The 22265-nt window shown below is 37.8% G+C and overlaps 1 protein-coding gene across 1 annotated transcript in view; it reads left to right on the plus strand.

Moving 5' to 3' along the window:
* Positions 1–21053, plus strand: part of PPTC7 (protein phosphatase targeting COQ7) — a 25656-nt gene extending 4603 nt beyond the window's left edge. The window contains exons 2-6 of the mRNA XM_032800619.2: positions 8032–8211; positions 11462–11660; positions 14550–14673; positions 16881–17010; positions 18502–21053. Coding sequence (XP_032656510.1) covers positions 8032–8211; positions 11462–11660; positions 14550–14673; positions 16881–17010; positions 18502–18560 — 692 coding nt within the window. The 3' untranslated portion in view covers positions 18561–21053. The remainder of the gene's footprint in view (positions 1–8031; positions 8212–11461; positions 11661–14549; positions 14674–16880; positions 17011–18501) is intronic.
* The last annotated feature ends 1212 nt before the right edge of the window (positions 21054–22265 follow it).

The raw sequence follows: 22265 nt of genomic DNA on the forward strand, positions 1-22265 counted from the left end.
AGATGATGGAACAAGGAGTAATGGTCTCAAGCTGCAGTGAGGGAGGTTTAGGTTGAATATTAGGAAACACTTTTTCACTAAGAGGGTAGTGAAGCACTGGAATGGGTTACCTCGGGAGGTGGTGGAATCTCTTTCCTTAGAGGTTTTTAAGGTCAGGCTTGATAAAGCCCTGGCTGGGATTGATTTAGTTGGGGATTGGTCCTGCTTTGAGCAGGGGGTTGGACTAGATGACCTCCTGAGGTCCCTTCCAACCCTGATATTCTATGAAATACAAAAATGCTGGTCACTCTGTTTCATATGTGCTGTGTAGTTCAAAGCTTGAAAAAATTACTAGTTACCTAGAAGTCAGAGATTACTAAAGTATATACCAGTCTTTCATAGCAAGATGCAGGACAAAAGGGTTTGGGAGAATGTAGTATAGTTAGTTAGAACTTTAGTGAATAGTACTGTATTTGAAACAGAATGTGGCAGCAATCTGTCTAGTTACAAGGTAGTCCTGCTTTTCATTTTCTTTTTTACACTGTAACATACTACTGTAGGTAGGTAGGGTTAAAAAAAAACAACAACCCACTTAGTGTCAGTCACTTTACTGGGCAGGAAAAAGGCCCCAGGGAAAGCACACAATGGAGGATCTACGAAAATGGTCAAGATAGTGTCAAAGCTATTTTGGTAGATGAGAATGGGAATGTGTTCTGTATCTGATGCCAGAAGGGCATAGAAGGCAATGTTAAAAGAATTATTTTGTTTCTGAAGACATTGTTCAGAGGAACTTGTGCTGGATCAGGTCAATGGCATGCCTAGTTCAGTACATTCAGTGTAATCCAGGGAGGTTAGTGCTGTGTTTAAAATAAATAAATAAATTGTAGACCCATGAACTAGGTGTACATTTTAACTTAATGTATGAAGAATGAGCTAAACAGATAGTGTCTTGTCAATAAGATACAGTTTCTTTGTGCATATGTCAGGGAATATCGCTTCTAGCAGACATTTTTCTCTACTGGATATGTCAACAGAACTCTTAAATACCACTTGAATGTTGCTTTTTGGAAACATGATTCATACATCTTCAGCAAAAAAAAGCTTTTATTTGGTCTTTTTCTTAACCGCAGTTTCTGTAACGGTGTTGAACATGATTTGTTGGCGTGTGCTTACAGTTAGACACGTTCAGCCACACCCACTATTGACACTTATGAACAATATGTAACTTTCCTTGCATACTCAAGGCATGAGTGTGCCTGCCTGAAGGGAGAACTTGTCTGTCAATTCTGTGCATGGAAACAAGAAGCAAAACTGAACACAGGCAAAGATCAAGCCTTGTCTATGCTGGTAAAACTTTTAAAAAATATCCCACTGTTGTTTACACTAGTTCATCTGCACTTGTTAGCAATATTGGGAGCCTTAGTGTAGACAAGCGACAGCATTTTAAATACCGGGTCAATTAGCTCTGTTCTGTGCAGGAATAGATGACATGGCTTACAATGCCAGCAGCAGCTGGCAGTCTAGGTACACAAGAACTCCCAATATTGCTCAACACTGTGATGCTGAGCTAGTGTTAGCTATGCTGGGAAACTCTCTTGCAGAACTTCCCTAGTATAGACAAGACTTCACTGTGTTCCTGTAACTCTTAAATCTGTTGACAAGGAGTTCCTCAAATGACAAGTTTGTCTTTTTAAGCATTTGGAAAGTCCCACTCTCTCCTGTCCCACCCCCCAAAAAATGGCCTCCTACTTGGCTATTACACTGATCCCAGCTCTGCCATTGAAGTTCTTAAAAATGCCACTCAGTTTGAGCGCTAGATCTGGCCTTGCATGGAAAATTGACCTAACTGGGATGTAAATTCACCTCAGTTCCCCTGTCCAGTTTGACGCACCCTGCCACTACTTGCCCTTAGCATGAAGCAGTCTTTTTTCTGTGCCTGATGGGATTCAGCTCCCTGAAACCACTAGCCTTTGTCCCCGCATGCACTGACTTCCAGGTCCCCCCACACCTCACCCTCTCTGTACAGGCAAGTGCTAGGTAGACATCAACCCTTGAGTCTTTCTTTAAAGTGCTCCCTGCAGTATCAGCTCTTGTCACTGGACATTCACAATAATTACCAACTAAGCTTTCTCCAAAGTGATAAGTGTATCCACAGTTTGACTAGTACAACTGTGGATCAGGTCCTTTACAACATCACAGCACTGAGAGAGAATGAGTAGAAACAACAACTGTTTACACATAAAACAAAACAAAAAAAAATGCAATTGTAGATCTATGCTTAATTAATGGTTACATTTCCTATTATAGAAAATAGATTTTCTCCCAAGGATTCAGTCTTTGACACAGCTGCTGGTTTTCAGTAAAACCAGGATTCAAGTTTTCATGAATATCCCTATACCCTACAAGGAGTTTCCTCAGTCAATGGATACCAGAAGGTTGTGTTTTGCTTCTTATTTCCCCAAACTCATTGTTTTGATCCCAGACTCAGGATGGCTCCTGTTGTTCTCCGGTGTGCTGGCTCCAAGTTGTCTTCCTATCCTTGGATTGACTTGAATGAAAATGTAGCTGCCATTGTGTTTGACTTACAAAGCTTAATCTACATAGGAACCTAGACAAACGTGAATATACATTTCTTTGTCTGGCAAAACCCGTTCTTCACTTCTGCTGGGGAGTAACACATGGATGTAAACTATAAGGACATATTTTCAGTATATAGACATGCTTTTTAAAATCTGTACATACATTTCACAATGATAGTAATAGGCTTCAGAGTGGTAGCCATGTTAATCTATGTCAGCAAAAACAACATGGAGTCTTTGTGGCACCTTAGAGACTAACAAATTTATTTGGGTATGAGCTTTCGTGGGCTAGAACCCACTTCATCAGATGCATAGAGTGGAAAATACAGTAGCAGGTATAAAGGAAGGAAAAAAACCTGCTCCGGGTTGGCCAGCGTTCATGGCAGAGGGGCATTGGCCAAACCGAGCAGTCTCAACACAAAAGAATAAATGGACACACATCTGACATCAGGAATTATAACATTCAAACACTAGTAGGAGAACACTTCAGTCTCCCTGGTCACTCAATAACAGATCTAAAAGTGGCAATTCTTCAACAAAAAAACCTTCAGAAACAGACTCCAATGTGAAACTGCAGAACTGGAATTAATTTGCAAACTGGACACCATTAAATTAGGCCTGAATAAAGACTGGGAGTGGTTGGGCCTTTACAAAACCTAATTTCCCCCATACTCATTTTCCCCTACTGTTACCCACACCTTCTTATCAACTGTTTGAAATGAGCCACTCTCATTACTACTACAGAAGTGATTTTTTTTCCTCCCTTGGTATCCTGTTAATTGAATTGTCTCATTAGACTGACCTCCCACTTGGTAAGGCAACTCCCATCTTTTCATGTGCTGTGCATTTATTCGTGCTACTGTATTTTCCGCTCCATGCATCTGATGAGGTGGGTTCTAGTCCACGAAAGCTTATGCTCTAATAAATTTGTTAGTTTCTAAGGTGCCACTATGATATTAATGACCAGTGCGATCCTGGTTTTCATTTGAGAGCTCACACAAGATTCCATATAGATAAATACTATGACAACAATACGTTGGGTGTGGTGAGTTTGTCAGGCCTGATAGCAGTTGCTGTTACAGAACAGAGAACTTTTGCCTGTTGTAATTGTTGTAATTTGGGGTCACAATGGTTTTTAAAGTATCTTTTATATGTTGGCTGAGTATGTGGAGGGGAGGAATGTGCACAACTAACCCATCCGTTGTTAGCTTTGTATGTTTGTTGTTTTTCCCTCCAGTTAATTTATAACTACTGCTGAAGTTCATTAATCAGTATGCTGAAAATATAACAACTTCAAGTGGTATTTGCCACATCTTGATTCCCTTGGGTTTAGCACTGCAGCCTTACTTGCTTCATGCTTTGCTCTGAGACTTCTGAGGGTCCTTGATGTACTCATTAAGAGGTTGGATGAAGCCAGCTTCACAGTAACTGATGCACACACACAGTCTGTAATTTAGCAGTAATTCTAGATTAGCAGGATAACTCCCATTTATGAATGCTGTAGGAGAAGCTGTAATCCAGGGAATCTTGCCCTTCACATGTTTTTCTTTAAAATGTATTCAGCTGCTTTACCTGCTGACATTATTCCCTTTTGCCATGATTTATGATCTCCTGTACAGAAGCCCTGACTTACTCTATATTCAAAAGCATGCAAAAGGTTAATACGTATGTCCAAGGAAATGTGCTTCTGTAGGAGTTCTGACTTTTACTGAATATACTGACAAAGTCAAAGGTTTCAAACAACTTCAATTTAGTAATTCTTGTGTCACTTAAGCAACGTCTTAAACTTTAAAACTTAACGAGTTATTGTGTTATATGGGTGTTCAGGGTTTGAGGACATTGCATGTTATGAAATATGATAGAAGTAGTAACTAAACTGAATTTAAGAATGCTGTTAACTCAAGACATCTATGGTTTTGATTGTCTTTTTGTATTGATGATCTGTGTCCAAGGTGAATGCAAGGTAAACAAGGATAGTATAAATTAGTACAGCACATTCTGATTCCTCAACAGCAACATAAGTAGCAGTAGTTTAGTTTTAAATTCTATTTCAGTGGAATCTGCTATTATACAGACAAGGCTTACTTGTAGGAATATATTGGTAGCATCTGAAGTTGTCTTAAATTCTTCCTTTTACTGATCTTGGAGTGTCAATTTTTCAGTCTGTTATTCAACAAATTGAAAAATATTCAAAATTTCTTTGAACTTCAACCTCATTGGCTGTTGAAGAAAAGAGATAAAATAAAGTATGTCACATTATTTTTCTGTAAAATAACATACTTTACCCTGACAAGTTACTTGTAACTTTTATTAATTTAAAAAACCTGCAGACTGGATGACTCGGGACTGGGAATTAAGAACCTTTTTAGTGCAGGTCAGAAACTGCTCAGGTTGTCACTGTGCATTGCAGATGATACTATAGAATGGCTCTTTAACTTGTGTTAAATGAGCTGATGATCTGTCCTTTTTTTCCAGGGAACACAGATGTCCACTGCCCAAAAAACCACTGCTACATTTGGTCCCCTTGCTAGCCGTCTTAGAAGAGAGAGGCAGAGAACTAAATGGGGTGGGGGGGGGGGGGCGGGGGCATGAGTTATCCTCATTCCTAATAGTTCTTATAGGGCAAAGTTGAGGCAGATGGGTGATCAAGTTTCAGAAGCTTGTACTATCAGGATCTTGACAAGCACTAAAATAACTGCACTTAAACAACAGAACCAAATCAGTAGTCATTGATTCTGGAATAATAAACTAAATGTCTTGATAAATCTGTGGCTCGTCAGAATTTTAAGTTGGATGCCGTCACCTTTAAGGAAACTGATCTATTGATATCCTCAACCCTCTTCCCCCATAAGAATATTTCAGAGTATTTTACTGGAGTCTTTAGGGTTGACTTGTTTAACTGGCATCAGAAACAAAAGGGTTAATCTATTCTTAACCTGAATTTATGCCTCTTATGGAGAGATGTAGTTTTTGGAGGAGCTAGAAATGGGGTTTCCTGGGATTCTTTCTGGTGAGGTCTGCTCCAAGTTCTTATACAGATCTTCTGTGTTTTTTCTGTTCAGAGATTTTAAGAGTAGGGTTTGGCTACTGCATAGTGTACTTAAAAACCACCACTACCACCAAAAAACAAACAAAAAAACACCCTACAAAGCAGATGTCTAAAAGGTTGTGTGCTATTTGGGGGAAAAATCTGATTAATGTTGATGAGCTGTACAGAATCTGGCTCTAACCTGCTGTTGGATTATGTAGTTCATGGCAAGGTCAGCTAAATCTTCCACTTTGATTTCAAATGGCATCCTATGTGAAGAGCATTTGTAGATGAACAAATTGCATTTTACTGTTTAAATTTTCACTCAACTAGAGGTTAGTTCTGTCCTTTTTCCAAAATACATCTTTTACTTAAGTATGCTCTGAAAGTGACTCATCATGCAGTATCATGAATAATAGCTTCATTTTTTTCCAAAAAATACAATACAGGATATTCCTTCAAATTATGACTTACATGCTGAAGATCAGACAGATCGTTAACCAAATTAAATAATGGAAACATTTTCAAATAGGATTATTTTTCTTATTGGGTATCTGCAATCTATCTTAATATGGCCCTCAGATGATATTTGAATGCAGTAGTGTTAACATTAAGAACAGACTGTGAAAGAATGTAAAAATATTTTAGCCGAACAGACAGCACTTTAGCATTAGCTGTTAACAAACCACCGCACTGCTATAATTTAAAAGCTTTAAAATCACTGTGGCCAGGTGAGCCAGTCATATCTTTTTGTAGTAGTTAATTCTGTAACTTCTGTTTTGATTGTAATTGATCTTAATCTTTTACTGCCCTGTCACTTTAAAACAAGTCTTGAAATGTTTTTGCTCAGCACTTACAGGGTGGCTGGTAGCCTTGGATAGTAACTTGAAGGAGTAAATCAATTGTGTTGTAATGTTGTCAATTCGCTATTTAGTTTTTACTTTTTTTTTTTTTTTTTTTTTTAAGTCTCCCTTGTTCTACCTGTCCCTTCTGGGCTTCACTTTTTTCCTTCTCTCCCTCACCACTTATATCCCCTTGTTTCCTTACGGTGAATACCTTCTCGGCTCCTTTTATATTTTCCTCTCCCACTCCCCTTGCAAAATAAACAACCCTCCCTACCCTACTTTTCGTCAGTATCTCCCCCACTGCCACTGTCCATGCACCCCTTCTGCCATAGGAATTGTAAATTTACTGTGCACCTAATGGCCAAAGGACTAAACCTACCGCTCAAAGATCATACAGAAAAGGGAAGAAGTGTGGCACTGTCAGGGAATGCACAGCCCTGCAGACTTTGGAATGGTGGGCTCTTTATTAGAGTCCTCATTGGGCCCAGTTCAGAGGTTCATCTCTTGTAGCCTCTGGCTAATAGGTGCCTTGAATTTTCCTCCTCCTACTTCCCATTCCTACTATGAGAGAGAAAAGGAACATTCTCTCCTCACTTTCACAACCCAGAGACTCCAGACCGCCGCTAGTAGTGAGGGACTCTAATTCCCTCCTCTCCAGCCTCCTGCTCCACTGTGCAATAGCTTCAGCACTTGCTGCTGCTCAAAGCTTGGGAAAGCTTTATCAGAGTGAAACTGACCTGATTCACGTTGGATTCAATGCTGTTCTGAATAGCTACAATGAGCCCTAGTGAGTTTTAATTCTCTTGCTCGGTTAAAGGTGTAAGCGACAACAGAAGCTCTGGAGTGCTCTTTCTGCTGATACAGAACACAAAATTTGCATTGATTTGAATAGTTCACATTTGGAAGCCTTTCTTCAAACACTTTTTTTTTTTTAATGGAAATTTGCTTTCTACAAAAATTGCTAGTCACAGGAAAGGGACTACCTCACTGTGAATGAGCAGTAAAAGAACACCTATCTGGAGATGTTGGATGGGAAGGGAGTTTCTCTGCATTATCTTCATTTCTGGTTCTATTTAAAATCTTCTTTACGCTTTTTCTTCCCCAACACTTTCATTAGCCCACACAGAGGAAGGGATGGAAGTGTAATTTGTATTCCCGAAAAGCTACTTAACTTGCCAAGAAATCTATCATATAGCAAAGTCAGTCTCTTCACAGAACATCATTCTAAGTAGTTTTTTAGTTTTAGACTTTTTTAATCTGTTTTACTAGCTGTCAGATGTGTCTGGACCTTTACCCCACAGCTAACATTGGAAGTTCACTTAAATATGTGTACTTTCCATAGTGTATAGTTTCTTTAAAACCAAAAATTCCCTTCCAGGTGTCTCTGGTCTGTTAGAATATCTCTGTGCTGTTCTCATGTCATAGTAAAATTGTAAATAACTATTTGGGAAAAAATGTTTAATACAAAAATATGGTTAGCAAACTGGTGTGTGTGTTAGCTATTGGACCTTCTATGTATATACGCTAGAATGAAATGAATATCAAAGGGTTTTGAAACTTTTGTTTTATTAACAGTAAATTGTGTTTTTTCTCTTTTTAGGGGTAGCAGATGGTGTCGGTGGCTGGAGAGACTATGGGGTTGACCCTTCTCAGTTCTCAGGGACTCTAATGCGAACATGCGAACGTTTAGTAAAAGAAGGACGGTTCGTACCAAGCAATCCTGTTGGAATTCTTACCACAAGTTATTGTGAGCTGCTACAGAACAAAGTACCTTTGCTTGGTAAGAGCAGCAAATATTGTTCATTGTGCATGTCCTCTAGACACAGACTTGTAGATTCAAAATTGTTTTAATGTTTAAACTTAGTACACCAGCGTGACAAACCAGGGCCAGCTTTTTAATTTAAAAAGGAAAACCTGAAATGAAATTGCAGGTCTGTAACTCAGTATGTCTTGAGAGAATCTTGCAGAATGGATATAAAATAAGTTCCTACTGAAGTCAGCTACTCGCTATATATTCAACAACTCATTCTCAATTTGAAACCTTTTAGGAGTTTGTAGTTTTGTGACTAAACTCAGCCTGAAACCATATTTTTCTGAAGATAGTAACAGGATACTCTGGTTACTGGGTCTCCTTGCCTTACTGCTACTTTTGAGCTTCCTGTGCACTGTGGGTTTTAGACTTCACTGAATGTCATTTAAAGGCTTGTGCTGTACAATTATTGGTATCCTACTGTATGTCCTTTTCTTTGTGGGAAGAGATTATATGAAGCACAGCTAAAGAAATATGCTACAAATAATGGTTTGTTAAATGTTGTGCACCTAGTATTCCTTTGGATATGTACACTAACTCCCTTGGAAAGCAATGGGAATTATGAGTGGACATGAAGGCAGAATTTGGCTCTGAATAGGCAACCTTGAAAACTGAACACTAAGGGGACACTTAAACAAGCTTTCAGACCAAGAGCGAGTTACTCTGCCTGACTCACATGCTTCTCACCTGACTTTAAACTTCTTTGCCAAAAGAGCTCTGTGTAAACTATATTTAGCTAAAGTTTGCTGAGCTCAGAAACAGATGTTCACTTTTTATTATACATGTAAAGAATGGATACAATCCCCAGAAATGACTTTGTCACTTTAGAATAACACTGTTTAGTAGTTCCTTTGGTGGGCTTAAGTGTTTAACTATACTGGTGCTGTTTTTTGTACAAAACAGTCCAAGTAAACTAGTGATCTACAAGGTGGACCACCGGTAATGAGTTCTAGCAGCCCTTTTATAGAGGGAGGCAACTTTGCTGCTTGACCTTTTCAAATTCTCAAGAGCAGCATATGTTGTCACAAGACCTGCATTCCACACATGGATTTCTAGTTACAGTACCTGTTAAGTTAGAATATGAAACTAATGAACTTTAGTCTTTTCCTGCTCGTTCTTCCCTTCTAAGCACTGGAAAGAGTCACTTGTGGTGGGAGTTATTCTCCATGTATTTATTCTTTAACAACCCTCCTTTCCCCACCCCACCCCCCCCGGGATCTTTTTATGTCGTATCTTGCAGTAGTTCCTCTGCTTAAGAACAACAAAGTATGAACTATCTTTCCTTGCTTGTGGCCTGATGCTGGTTTCCTCAGTGCAGAATCCTGCAAATACTTGGACTTGAAATAATAAGGGAGAGGGAGGAAATCTGAAGTTATTCCAGGCACAGTATTTGTGTCGCAGTGCTATTTTGTCCATTCTGTTTTGGACTCCCATTAGTTTCTTAATTGTGGAGTCTAACAGTCTACTTTTTGCAAGTGTAAAGTGACTTTTTGCTGATATTATTTTTACTTGTCCTTCTCTCAGGCTTAGGGGGGATCAGGATCCTATATGACTATACTGACTTCTTATAAATGAAAGTATTGTGGATAAAATAGTTGACCACAGTTTAGTGGCAGATTTACTAGGTACTTGAAAAGAGAGCATACACTCCTATGACTAAACATTAAGTAGGATCCTTGAAATATATATCCTTCCTTTCTTCCTTGCAACCAGTTAGGACTTAATTGCTCTTCAATTGCAACAAAGATCTCTGTCAAAAGTAGAAGAGTTAATGGCCAGTTGCTAAATGAAAGGTCTGGATCCTGAATCTAGCTCACTGTGAACACCATGGTCTATCAAAAACGCAGCTGTGCTTTAAAATGTCTTCCAGTGGAAAATCTAGATTTTTCTCTAATGTCTGGTATCAAAACATCTACTGGAGATGGAGTCTAATAGTGTGAGAGAACTCCTTAGATTCAGTTGTACTTCACATTCTTTAGGAAAGATTTGGTTTTTCTAGTTAGGGTTACCACCTTCTTTAAGGAAGTCAGTGTATTTCCTTCTCTATGAAGGACCTGGACAGTGTTGGCCCTTTTCCAATATGATATTTGCTGTGGTTTATCTACTGTCGCCATGAGCAACCAGTCGCAGATGCTACATTGGAATGAATGAAAACTCTACAATACCCTCAGCATGAGTGGAATATTTCTGAAATTATCAGGGATGTTTCTATTCCTTCCCTTCTTATTCTATATTTTAATCCATCTAGAATGCTAATTACAAAAGTTTCACAAAAGGAAATTTAGTAGGAAGTTAGTATACCAAAAACAAGACAAGAACTTTCTTTAAGACCCCCCCAGAGATAAATACTGAAGACAATTGCAAAACTATCAGTTACAGAACAAGTGATAATGTTTGAATGAATTTCTGGATAGTCCTAGTTAAAAATTTGGCATATGCTGTTGTAAATGTTACAGAAACTTTCCCAGTTGTCAGGATGTTGATCAACCAGCTATAAAGTGTCTAAGCAGCTAACAGTGCCTTCTCGCACTTGTTTAAATATTGGAGCTAATTTCTTGATTTAAAGCAATGCACTTATTTCTGAATAAAATTATATTAATATACCATACATTCCTCTTAAAATCTAGACCTCTTTTGGAGCCAGTCTTACACAGTTTTTTGTCTTAAAGGAAAAAGAGCACATTCGTTGCTCTGCCACCAATACTGGAACTATGTCTACTGACCACTTCCATTAATCTATTTACTGTATACAAATTATTTGTAGTTGTGAATGAAAGCATGTGGACAACACCTAGCATAGTGTAAGTGCTACAGAATCCTGCTACTAATACCTTCACACTAATCATAGTTTCATTATTTAGTTTGAGTGGTACTTTCTGTAAAACAAGCCTCCTATAGGAGACTCTGCTGACATAGCAACACCTAAATATTTTGTAATAGGAAATGTATTGGAATGTATCAGCACAACGTAATGAGACAAATCTGTAGCTGGGGTTGGAAATAATTGCAGTAATCTCAGTGCTTTGTTCCTACTCTTAATGCATATTCACTTTGTTTTGTATTTAATGGATATTTACGTCAGATTACCTATCATTGTTGGCAAAAATCAAACAGCTGGCCTAAGAAGAAAATCTGTTGAACAAATAGATTCTGTAATGTATATGCTGCTACTTCTAGTCTATCTCCAGTTGATCAAATTAATTTATTTTTTTCCCCCTAGGGAGCAGTACAGCTTGCATAGTAGTATTGGACAGAACAAGTCATCGTTTACATACAGCAAATTTAGGAGATTCTGGATTTTTAGTAGTCAGAGGAGGAGAAGTAGTACATCGATCTGATGAGCAGCAACATTACTTCAACACTCCATTCCAGCTGTCAATAGCTCCACCAGAAGCAGAGGGAGTCGTCTTAAGTGATAGGTGAGATGGGGAATTAATCAGAAACATGGATCAAGAACTTAAGATTTTCATCCCAAGGGCTCACGGTTCTTCTGGTCTTTGTACTGAAACTTCACGCATAAGCTTTTAATAATGTTCCATTTGAAAGGTGAATCCCTTTCCCCACCTGCTTTTCTTCAAGGTAGTGTAAGCATTTCTCAGGCCTGAATTTATCAAATCTTATAGGCTGTTGCTGTGGTCTAATCTCTGCTCGTGGTAGCAATGATCTGCTTTCATGCAAGTGATTACTTTCTGTAAAGTTAGGTGCACACTGAATATAAAGCGTTTCTGATATCCTCAAAGGGACTTGTGTGTCATGGAACTGTTCTGATGAAAATACAAATACCTGTTTCTGTACATTGTACACCATTAATGTGTCCACTTTGTCTAGTTTCTAGAAATGACTTCACCTGTCATGTGCTGCAATATCTGGACACAACAGGAAAATTCAGGTTGTAGTAACCTTCATGATAAATTCGATTGCTTCTGCAATTTAAGTTGAGCTCTTAACATTATTGCAATTGCAAATAGCTTTTGGCTGCTGCCTCTTTATTTAGCAGCATTTGTAGGAGCCACAAATGCAAGTTAATATTGGCCTACTGATTCAGTATTTGATGCGTTTTCTTTTCTTTTTTAAATATTCTAAACAAAGTTAAAACTGAATTTTTTTTTGTAGCCCATCTAGGGTCAGGGAAGATAGCATAAAGTATTTTATGCTATAGTAGTAAGCTTTATTTATTTTAAACTAAACTAGGAGAATTACTTTATGGAACTTATGTAAAGTGCATATTATGCCATTATTTGGAAGAATATTGAAGCATGGAAGAGAGACTGCCAGGCATCTGGCTGCAACATATCTGCAGTGAGATGCAAATAAAGATTGACAGTTATAACAGTGCACAACTAGCTAGCAAAGCTGGCCTAATGCAGAACATTCTCTCTCTACCCCCCCCCCCCCCCCCAGCATCTAGACCCCGCCCCGATCTCCCCATTTGACTTAAGTCACATATAGTGTGTTCAGGTCATTTTATACTGCGATAGTGCCTCATCTTATTGCGGGTTTTCCTTCACAACCCCCATGCATCATTTGGGACTGATTGGGAATACACTGATTTACATAGCCAGGCAGTGAGGTAGTGAATACTTGAGGAACAGAGCAGGGAAGCATGTGACTGCAGCTTGCATTTCAGTACAGTTAAGTTTCCAGCAGCACACTCTGTTCAATCAAAATGAGCAAAACTCCATTTTGGCAGAACTCCGAGCTCAGAGATGGGAATGTTACAGAAGTACACTTTGTCCAATAGAAACAAAGTCATTTCAAAGCAGAGGACTAGCAGAGGACATGATTTCAAAGCAATCTGTATTTCAGTGCTGGCTAATAAATTTTCTAAACTAATGAAACTTCACTAGTGAAATCTAAAACATGAAATGCAAGACATACCTCCTTGTCTAATGTCTGTCTGTTCTTGGGCTATTTTTGTAATAGAGTAAAGGAAATGCTCTTTCTTGGCTTATTTGGTAATTATTTTATTTAAACATTGTACAAGTTACATTTCTTAAATCAAAGATTATAGACTCATTAAAGTGCTCTCTCTTTTTTCTTTTCTTTTCTTTTTTTTTTTAAATCCTGAATATAGAAAGTGATAGAGCTGTGTCCAGGGAATGCAGTATGAATCTGAAGTTCTTGTTCTGAGGTTGTAGACTCCAAATTGGGCAAGGTTTGGGCTTTATAATTTTTAATACCAAAAAAGTTCTTTTGAGGATGTTTGGAAATAGTTCCAACTACTGATTGTTCTTTGTGTATGGCTTTAATTATAGGAAAGTATATAGAGAGTGAAGGGAGGAGAGCTGTCATAGGAATTTGAAATTTGTGCACTTTAAAAGTCCTCTTTATTGCACAATAACTGTAAATTGTTATAACAGTTCTTGAGTGAAATCTAGGTATCTTCAGAAGTACAGTCCATTATATGAAAAGACAAAAATAGCTATCAAGAATAATGTTCTTGGAAATTAGAAAAAACAAAGATTGAGTCGTCATGGAATAAGGAAAGTGTGAGATGAATCAGTTTTTAAGATGCCCACACTTCCACTCTGACTCATGGTTATATAAAGTCACTTAGTCTGTTGCACGCTTAACATTAATTGCAAAGGTAATTAAAAGTCAGAGTAAATACCAGTATTTTTCTTCTATCGACTAAGCTTAGTGTTAAACTGGTTCTATCCAGGTGAGAGTCAAGTGACCTAAAACTCTAATTTTGAAATGCTAACCTTTCTGAAACGATAAGTTTCAATCACAACCCTGCATCCTTCTATGGTGTGCCATGCATTTTTTATCCAAAAATCTCTTGGCAGGATCTTGTCTATGCCAAAATAAATACTTTCTCCTGTGTATTATGCACCAGTGGACTATCTGGCTACTGCCCACTGTTGGTGATGATGTACCTAAATAGTCTGAAATACTCTGGGATCCTTCATGATAAAAGGTGTATCCAGTAAGCAGGCTTGCTATTTCAGTCTTAAATTAGCCTTTCAGTTATAGCCCTGTTCTACATATTTAAGTGGGAATGAGATGGAAACTTTGAACTGCAATACCACCTAATGGTTACAATGGAGATATACTTGCAAAATATATTAGACTGAAGAACTGTCCCAATCAGGCATTTTCAGTGCAATTCTCTGGTGTAGTGTTTCAGATGCCACCTATTTGTGATTATACTTCCGTTATACTGGCTTTCATGACAAACTTCACTGCAGTATTTTTCCAGAAAACAGTGAATTGCAAAACCTATTGATGCTGTAATTGAACGTGATTTGGTACCATTTGCATAAGCTAATGTCCATTTCTTTGACATGGTGGTGGTCTCTTCACAGCCCGGATGCTGCGGACAGTACTACTTTTGATGTTCAGCTAGGAGACATTATTCTGACAGCAACAGATGGACTTTTTGACAACATGCCTGACTATATGATTCTTCAGGAGCTAAAAAAGCTGAAGGTAACTGAAAATGAAGTGTGTGCAGTTGAATTTCAATACTATAACTCATCTATAATAGGAATAATGGGCAAAAGTTATTTCCTCTTAAATGTTCCAAGAACGGCTTTTTTAGGTAACACATGAATCAGAACACCATTGTATTAAACAAGTTTATCTGGGGTGACAGGATTGTTGGGCTTGAAAATACAATACAATTCAACTGTAAAAGCTGAAAATGGAATATAAGAACTAGTATAAACCTGTGTAATATCCTTGAAGAAGCTGTTTTGATAGTTTCCCTGCATATTAACTTTTCAGTGGCCTTTCATTTTGTGGTTTCAAAAGAGGCTTGTCTGCTGATAGAAAGTATCTCAGGGATAAGATCCTGTCTACCAACAACTTTCAGTAATTTAAGTGGCTGCCTTGTAGACAAAGTGAATTGGAGATGCTCTAGGAATTGTCTTAAACTCTTGCTTGAAATTTTGCTCTTTTGTGGGTAACAGGAGAAATTCTCATTATTTTTCCACGAGAAATCTTTCATCCTTTTTTTTTTTTTTTTTTTTTTTTTTTTTTTCCCCAAAACAGCATTCAAATCTGAAAGGCTCCATTTCAGTCTAAAGCTATGGCTAGGTTAGGTATTGGGTGGGTTTTTTTTTTTTTTTTTTTAAGGTGTAGTAGACAGGGTTCAACACCTTGAAAAACATGTTGGAGGGGAGCCTAGGGTTGACCATTATCTGCTAACACTTTTAAAACAACATATTCTTAGTCTAGAATGGATATACATGGCTCTGGTGTTGCAGGGGAAACGTGAGCTCCACCTATTGACACATTTGGGTAAGACCGCAAATAGAAATGTGGGTTATGATGGAAAGTTGAGCCAAGAATTGTCAAAGCCTGTTCAGTCCCCAACCTGTTAGGGAAATTCAGATATGCGTGTAAAAGCATGTATGAATTAGAGGCGATCAAAATGGTTACATGTGAAAATACCTATTTGTCACCTCTCTTGCTCATCATGGAAAGGAATCTGTTCCTGAGTAAAGCAGCAGGCACCGAAAACGTACAGAGGATTGGTACTCTTGGAGGAAATGTATTATACACAGAGCTTGTATCCTCATTGGATTTTATCACTGACTTTGAAAAAACTAAACTAGATAGTTAAGGGAAAGCTTATTGGCTCCCTCTTCTCTAAAAATCATCCAAGTGAAGTGTTTTTTATGGGGGCGGTAACTTACATTGTTAGGCACAAGCTGCCTGTGCTGGGGATCCAAACTTCTTGGATCCCACAAAAAAGTAGGTTTTATAAAGTTTTGTTCTGATTTGATCCATTACCCAGTGTAGGGTATTTAAAAAAAAAAAAAAATTGACAACTTATATTTTTAAGCATTTTTACGCTGCATGGTAATATAAAGCCTTTGTTCTACACTTACCCTTATTACTAAAAGTAGCTTTATTTTTCCATTCCTTGGTCTAGGATGGTGCTTTGGTGCTGTGATTGAGCACTCTGCATTTTATGGAGGCAATATTTTTGAGTGAACACTTCTTTGATTTAGCATTCCCTTTGCAAAGATTAGGTGTCAGGCTATACAGCAGAAAGGAGCTAGATGAATGAGGGATGCTCTGGGTAGTCAAAATAAGCAAAGGGAAAGCCTGGTTTCTCAGCTAAGATTCCCCTTTGACACTTAAAATACAGGGAAGTGCAGTCTTCTACTTTCTCCCTTCCTAAGATAAGTGGTTTCATAAAACTTGGGCACAAATTATTATAGTGGCAGATAGAGGTTGAGACTTAATTTCCTACACAAACATTCTTAAAGTACACTGATTTTAATTCAAGGTATAATTGAGATTCCCTTGAAATGGGAAACGATACCTACTATCAGTGGGGGGTGGGGAGGAGGTGGTTGAGGGATAGCTCAGTGGTTTGAGCACTGGCCTGCTAAACCCACCGTTCAATCCTTGAGGGGCCACTTAGGGATCTGAGGCAAAATCAGTACTTGGTCCTGCTAGCAAAGGCAGGGGGCTGGACTCAATGACCTTTCAGGGTCCCTTCCAGTTCTGAGGTAGGCATAAATAATATATGGAGATATACCTGCTATCTAACTTGCAACAGAAAGATGTTTATATTCACATCATGTTAATTGTATCAGTATTCTAATAATATGTATGTGCCTGAATAAAATTCCTGTGGTGGGTTGCTCTTGTAAGAATAACTTGTTCTTCCATCAATTTAGAATTCTAATTATGAGAGTATACAACAGACAGCAAGAAGCATTGCTGAGCAAGCTCACGAACTGGCATATGACCCCACTTACATGTCACCTTTTGCCCAGTTTGCATGCGACAATGGATTGAATGTGAGAGGTAAGATTTCCTTCTCTTGGGTAACATAAATCTGACGGTGTCAGATGAAATTCCTTTGTTGGATGCATGCCAGAGTTCCTGAATAGTAAGTGACCTTAGGTATGTTCTGGGAAAGAAGGATGCCAGTCATAACTGGGAGGTAGTGTGATCCAGTGCATGGGACACAGATGAAATAGTCAGACCTGTGTTCTGTTTTTGGCTCTACCATTGACCTGTTGGGCGGCCTTGGGTGTAGCATGTCTCCCCTCTTTATTTTCCCTCCCATCCTCTGTCTGGTCTAATTAGATTGTAAACTCTGCCATAGGCATTACAGAGTACATATAATAACTCTTGTTTTTATTTTAGTAGTCTGTTTGTTTGCAGAATGCTTCCCGTTCATCTGACGTTGTTCAGTCCCTTTGCACTCTGTGATCCTCCTCTTCCATTCCCTGGAGAGGTCTCGAGTACACCCAGCAGAGTCCTGAGGGTTCCATTTAATAATTCACTTTTAAAGAAAGGAAAAAGTGCTCCTAATGTAGTGGGCAAGGCTGCCTTCAAGGCCCATTGAAACCCCCTCCTATTGCTGGGGGGCTGTTAGCCTGTGTGTGTGTCTCATCATTCCATCTGACTTGTGGGTGTGAATCTCTAATCTTCTTAACTCCTGCCAACCAGAGAATCTATTGCTAGCTGTGGAGAGCACAATCATTGGCTGCTTCCCTTGTGACTGCTGGTCCTTTGTATCCACAGGCTTAATGGGAGTTTGTGTAACAAAATACCACTTCACAGAGTACTTCACCAGAACTGTACACAGCATTCTTACAGCACCACAATGCACAATCCTTTTAAATGAGTTTTGCCACTGAAGAGTTTGGTAGTATCTTGCATTAGCAAAATAGATCAGTAGCCCTCTGAGATCCTTGCAATATATCATGTGGGTCTGTATACATCTGCATTTTGTATAATACAAGTCATTTTGTTACTGCAAATACATGCACTACAAAATTAAACAAGTTTTTTCAAAGACTATTAAACCCACTCAGCTGCTTTTCAAATGTGAATAACAATCTTTAAGGGGACGAATCTAAATACATTCCTTATTTTTGAGTGATTTACTAGGTCTGAGTTCAGTGATGTACTGAATCAGATTTTAACATATGTCCAGACTTGGAGGGGGGAAGAAAATTCTTTTGAAAGATAATTTGAAAATAGGCTTTCCACTTACCTGTTAAAAACAATACTGAAGGTTCTCACTAATGCTTAAAATAGTATATAGGAAAGTGCTTTTCTTACAGGTCTCTCTGATACTATCAGTTACTTTGGAAAAGGCGTTAGAGGCTTTCAGATGCATGTGTCTACACAAAAATTACTAATTTTGAATCTTGACTAGTTTCTTAACACCCCCCCCCCCACGTCCACATAGAATGGTTTCATCAAACTATACATGCCTTTTTTATTGTGTAGTTTCCTGATCTGCTCTTCAGATTAACACATCTGATTTTTCTTGCATTACAGGGGGAAAGCCAGATGACATCACCGTCCTTCTTTCTATAGTAGCTGAATATACAGACTGATTTACCTAAAATGTCAGTGTCTGTTCTTTATTCTGGAGTTTCTAGCTTCGTGTGTACTGTTTCCTGCTGGCAGGATCGCTTTCTTTCTTTGCAGCTGATCTCAATGGCCAGTTACTCAAGCCTGTTGCCTCTTATGACACAATTGAAATCCTTTAAGAACCACTATTGTAGTACACTGGTCTTTGTCTGCCAGCAAGAAATGAAGAAACTTAAGGCATGAAGCTTGTCTCTCAAAACTAAGTAATCATTCACAAGGTGGGGGAAACCAGATCCATATGGTTACTACTTCTAAAATGTGACTAGTTTCAAATGATTGATATTGATTGGTTTCAATTCAAAACTAGATTTAATAAATAAAATTGATAAACCCTCCACAAGAGGGTGTATTACTATTCTGCTAGAATCAGCCATTCAACAAAGGAGATGTTACAAAGCATACTTTCATAAACATAGTCTTGTTACAGTAATAGGTGAGGGTTTGTTTATATATAAACTCCAATTTTCAAGGGGTTTATAGCTGCTGTAAACATTTTGCTCTTGGCATACATGGTGTCAGCCTTAGCCTTTTTCTAGTACAAAATTTGAAAAATCAAAATTAGTTTGAGCTGTATGGATGCACAAGTGTTCTGTGATTTCCGGTGCTTAAATCGTGATCTTACAAATGAAAGGTTTTTTGCAAATAATTCGTCCATAGTGGAGCCTCATATCTCTGGATGTTTTTTGCAGAGGGGAACTTTTTGTTTAAAAAAGGTTTATCAATATTTTAAGTTGTAACTCAAATTCACAAAAGCCAGAATATTCAAAGTTGAGGTTTAGCATAATATCCGTAATCTGTGTCTGATCAGCATGTGGTGACATGCCATGTATGCTGCAATATCTAAGAATGATGGGTTGCATTAAGAACAGATAATCCTCAGCTCTGAACTGCCTTGCTTTTGTTTGCAGAAAACTTTACTATTAACTAGGCATAGTTTGTGTTAATATTGCCATTCTTGCTTTGTATAACATAGAATCTGTACCAAATTACTTTGTCATGCTGACTCAAATGTGCACCTCTGCTTATGCTGTGACAGCAGCAGTAAGTATACAAATGGAAAATAGTTAACTAGTAACTAGCAAAATTTACATTTCAGTAACTGATATTTAGGGTTTTCAGAGTGAACCTTCATGATGTTTACAATTATCTAATAGCCACTTTGCAATATAGCATTTCCTTATGAATTTTAGTAGCTCACAATTGTTTCCCCAATTTCTGCAAGCTCTCTTTCTGAGTTGCATAAAAGCTGATAGCTATAAAGATCATACATATTTTTGGTCAGTTGTTCATTAACTTCTTTTGCTGGTAGAAAAGTACTTAGAAATAAATTAAAGCCATGTTTTATATAAAAGTCAGGTAACGATGTTTAGATGAGTGCAGTTAAACTTGGTCAGTAAGGAATCTCTCCTTATCTAAAAGGAGATTTTACTACCTGGTTCATTGTATTAAAACTGTTAAGTTTTGAGGAAATCTCAAATTGTTTAAAGAATTTTTTTTGGTGGCGTTGTACTGTATATTTGCATAATTGTATGTCAAGCTTTTATTTTATTTAAAATCACTTAACATGTACCATGTACATGTCATTTTACTATATTTTAATGCGTCATGCTTGTAACAGGCATTTCATTTATGAGAATGAGTGATTAATTTGGAAGCTGTTCAGTAATTTATCTGCTAGTCATAAATTGGCCTAATGTTAGATATATTTTTAAATCACCTTTAACTACTTGTCAAAATGCCTTAACTACCCTAACTTGGCCAAAATAGTAGTAGTTTGGTGGGGATATGGGAAGGATTATACTAATAAAGAAAATCTTTGTGTTACATTTTTTTATTGTATATGCAATATACAAAAAAGTAACAGTGAGTGGCAGACAACTTAGCACAAACTGTTTGCAGTCCTTTTAATTTTTAAAATTTGAGCAAGCTGTATCTAGGTACACTTTGTTGGAAGGAATGTATTCATGTTGCGGTACAGGGCTTCATTTCTAGTGTTTGAGGAATGTCTCTCAAATCTGGACATTTTCTACACTAAATTCTCCAGTATTTACTGTCACAATTCCTTGTTAGAGCAGACTTGATCAATTACTATCTTTCCCTATTCTTGAGCTTACTCTGATATTATGTCCCTGTAGAGCTGAACTGTTTCCTCACTTTATAATCCTGCTCAGCCTTTCCTGTTCACTATTTTCTGTAACTACAAATTAGGGTATGTATATGAATCAGATAAGTGAGTGGCAAAGGTGCTTCTTTTTCTCCCTTGAGCTCAGTTGTCACTGTGCTCTGCCTCTACTGATCCAGGGTCTGGAATCCTAGATCATAGAAATTTAGCTGTCCTTTTAGTGGCTGAACTGTCTCATCTAATGGGTCTGATTCTAAATCTTGTTTTTATGTTAATACAGTTTTTAGTCAAATAGTATATATAAAGCCATTTGTGTCATAGATCATGATTTTTTTTAATAAAGAACAAATTTGGATTTTAATTTACAATTTGTAAATTTATCCCTCACTGGACACACCAAAGACCAGCAAAGCTTATAGCTTTTTCCATCTGTTAAAGCAATACTGTATTATAAAGAGTTAATATTTTTATCACATGCTTGAGAATTGTTTTTCTGTTTTAAGATGTGCACTCTAAACATATCAGAACCTAATTTCTTCCTATGAATTCTTATAAGCTGTCTGCGCACAATAAATATTTACAGAAAAGGAGATGACAGGACCCGTGTATTTAAAGTAACCTTAAAATGATGCATGAAGCAGTAATCCTTCCTAGGAATTAATTATTGTAATTTTATCATGAGGGACATGCAGGAAAGACATTTCAGGGGTATGCCTCTGAGTTGGAAACATGAAAGGTGAACAAGCTTTCACCGGCTGGAGAGGGTTTGCTCTGTGTCAACAGCTGTTTGGTGGGGAACAGTAATCTGAAAAGATGGAACAGCTTTGTATACCAGTAGCCTATCATACCAAGTAATGCAACAGCAGCTGCAGGAGCTGGGTGTCTGCAGGTGAGAGAGGCCTAGGATAATACTCTTTTGGAGGGATTGAAATGTTCCTGGTTCCTAGTCCCATTAATAGCTATCTTTGGGAGAGCTGCAACATCCAGTTTCTCTTAAGAGTTGCTACCTTTGCATCCATAAGGAAGGAATGGGAAAAACTATCTAGAATTTGGGACCAGACTGGATAATAAGAAAACTATCTGAAGGGGTGTGTGAGAGTGTAACAAAGATGATGTAAGTATTTGGTAATTGGAATTCATATCTCTTGGCAATAGGTAACTTCTACACATTCATAGTCTGGTTTTCCACTGAGAAGTTGACTGTTTGTAGTAGTTTCTGACAAAGATAGCTGAGATAATGAAACAAATCTGAGTCTGTATCTAATGAGGATGCTTTTGTGTTAGACTATCATTTTACCTATACTTACCTAAGAGGCAATTATGTGAAGTGGATGTCTGAAGTATGCAGGAATAGTTCTGTAAATACATTTAAATGAACTGTAAAGATATTTAATAAATATAGTATTTATACTAACATGGTTTTAAAGTAACTGACTTCAAATTTATTTTCCATTTATGCAATAAGAGCCCTATTGTGTGTTGTAGAGGAGCTCAGCCACTGAGTCTCAGCTTTGGAGTGTGTGTCTATAAGATGTTTTTTATTTTT

The sequence above is a fragment of the Chelonoidis abingdonii genome, chromosome 22, assembly GCF_003597395.2.
Source record: "Chelonoidis abingdonii isolate Lonesome George chromosome 22, CheloAbing_2.0, whole genome shotgun sequence".
NCBI classification, from domain to species: Eukaryota; Metazoa; Chordata; order Testudines; family Testudinidae; genus Chelonoidis; species Chelonoidis abingdonii.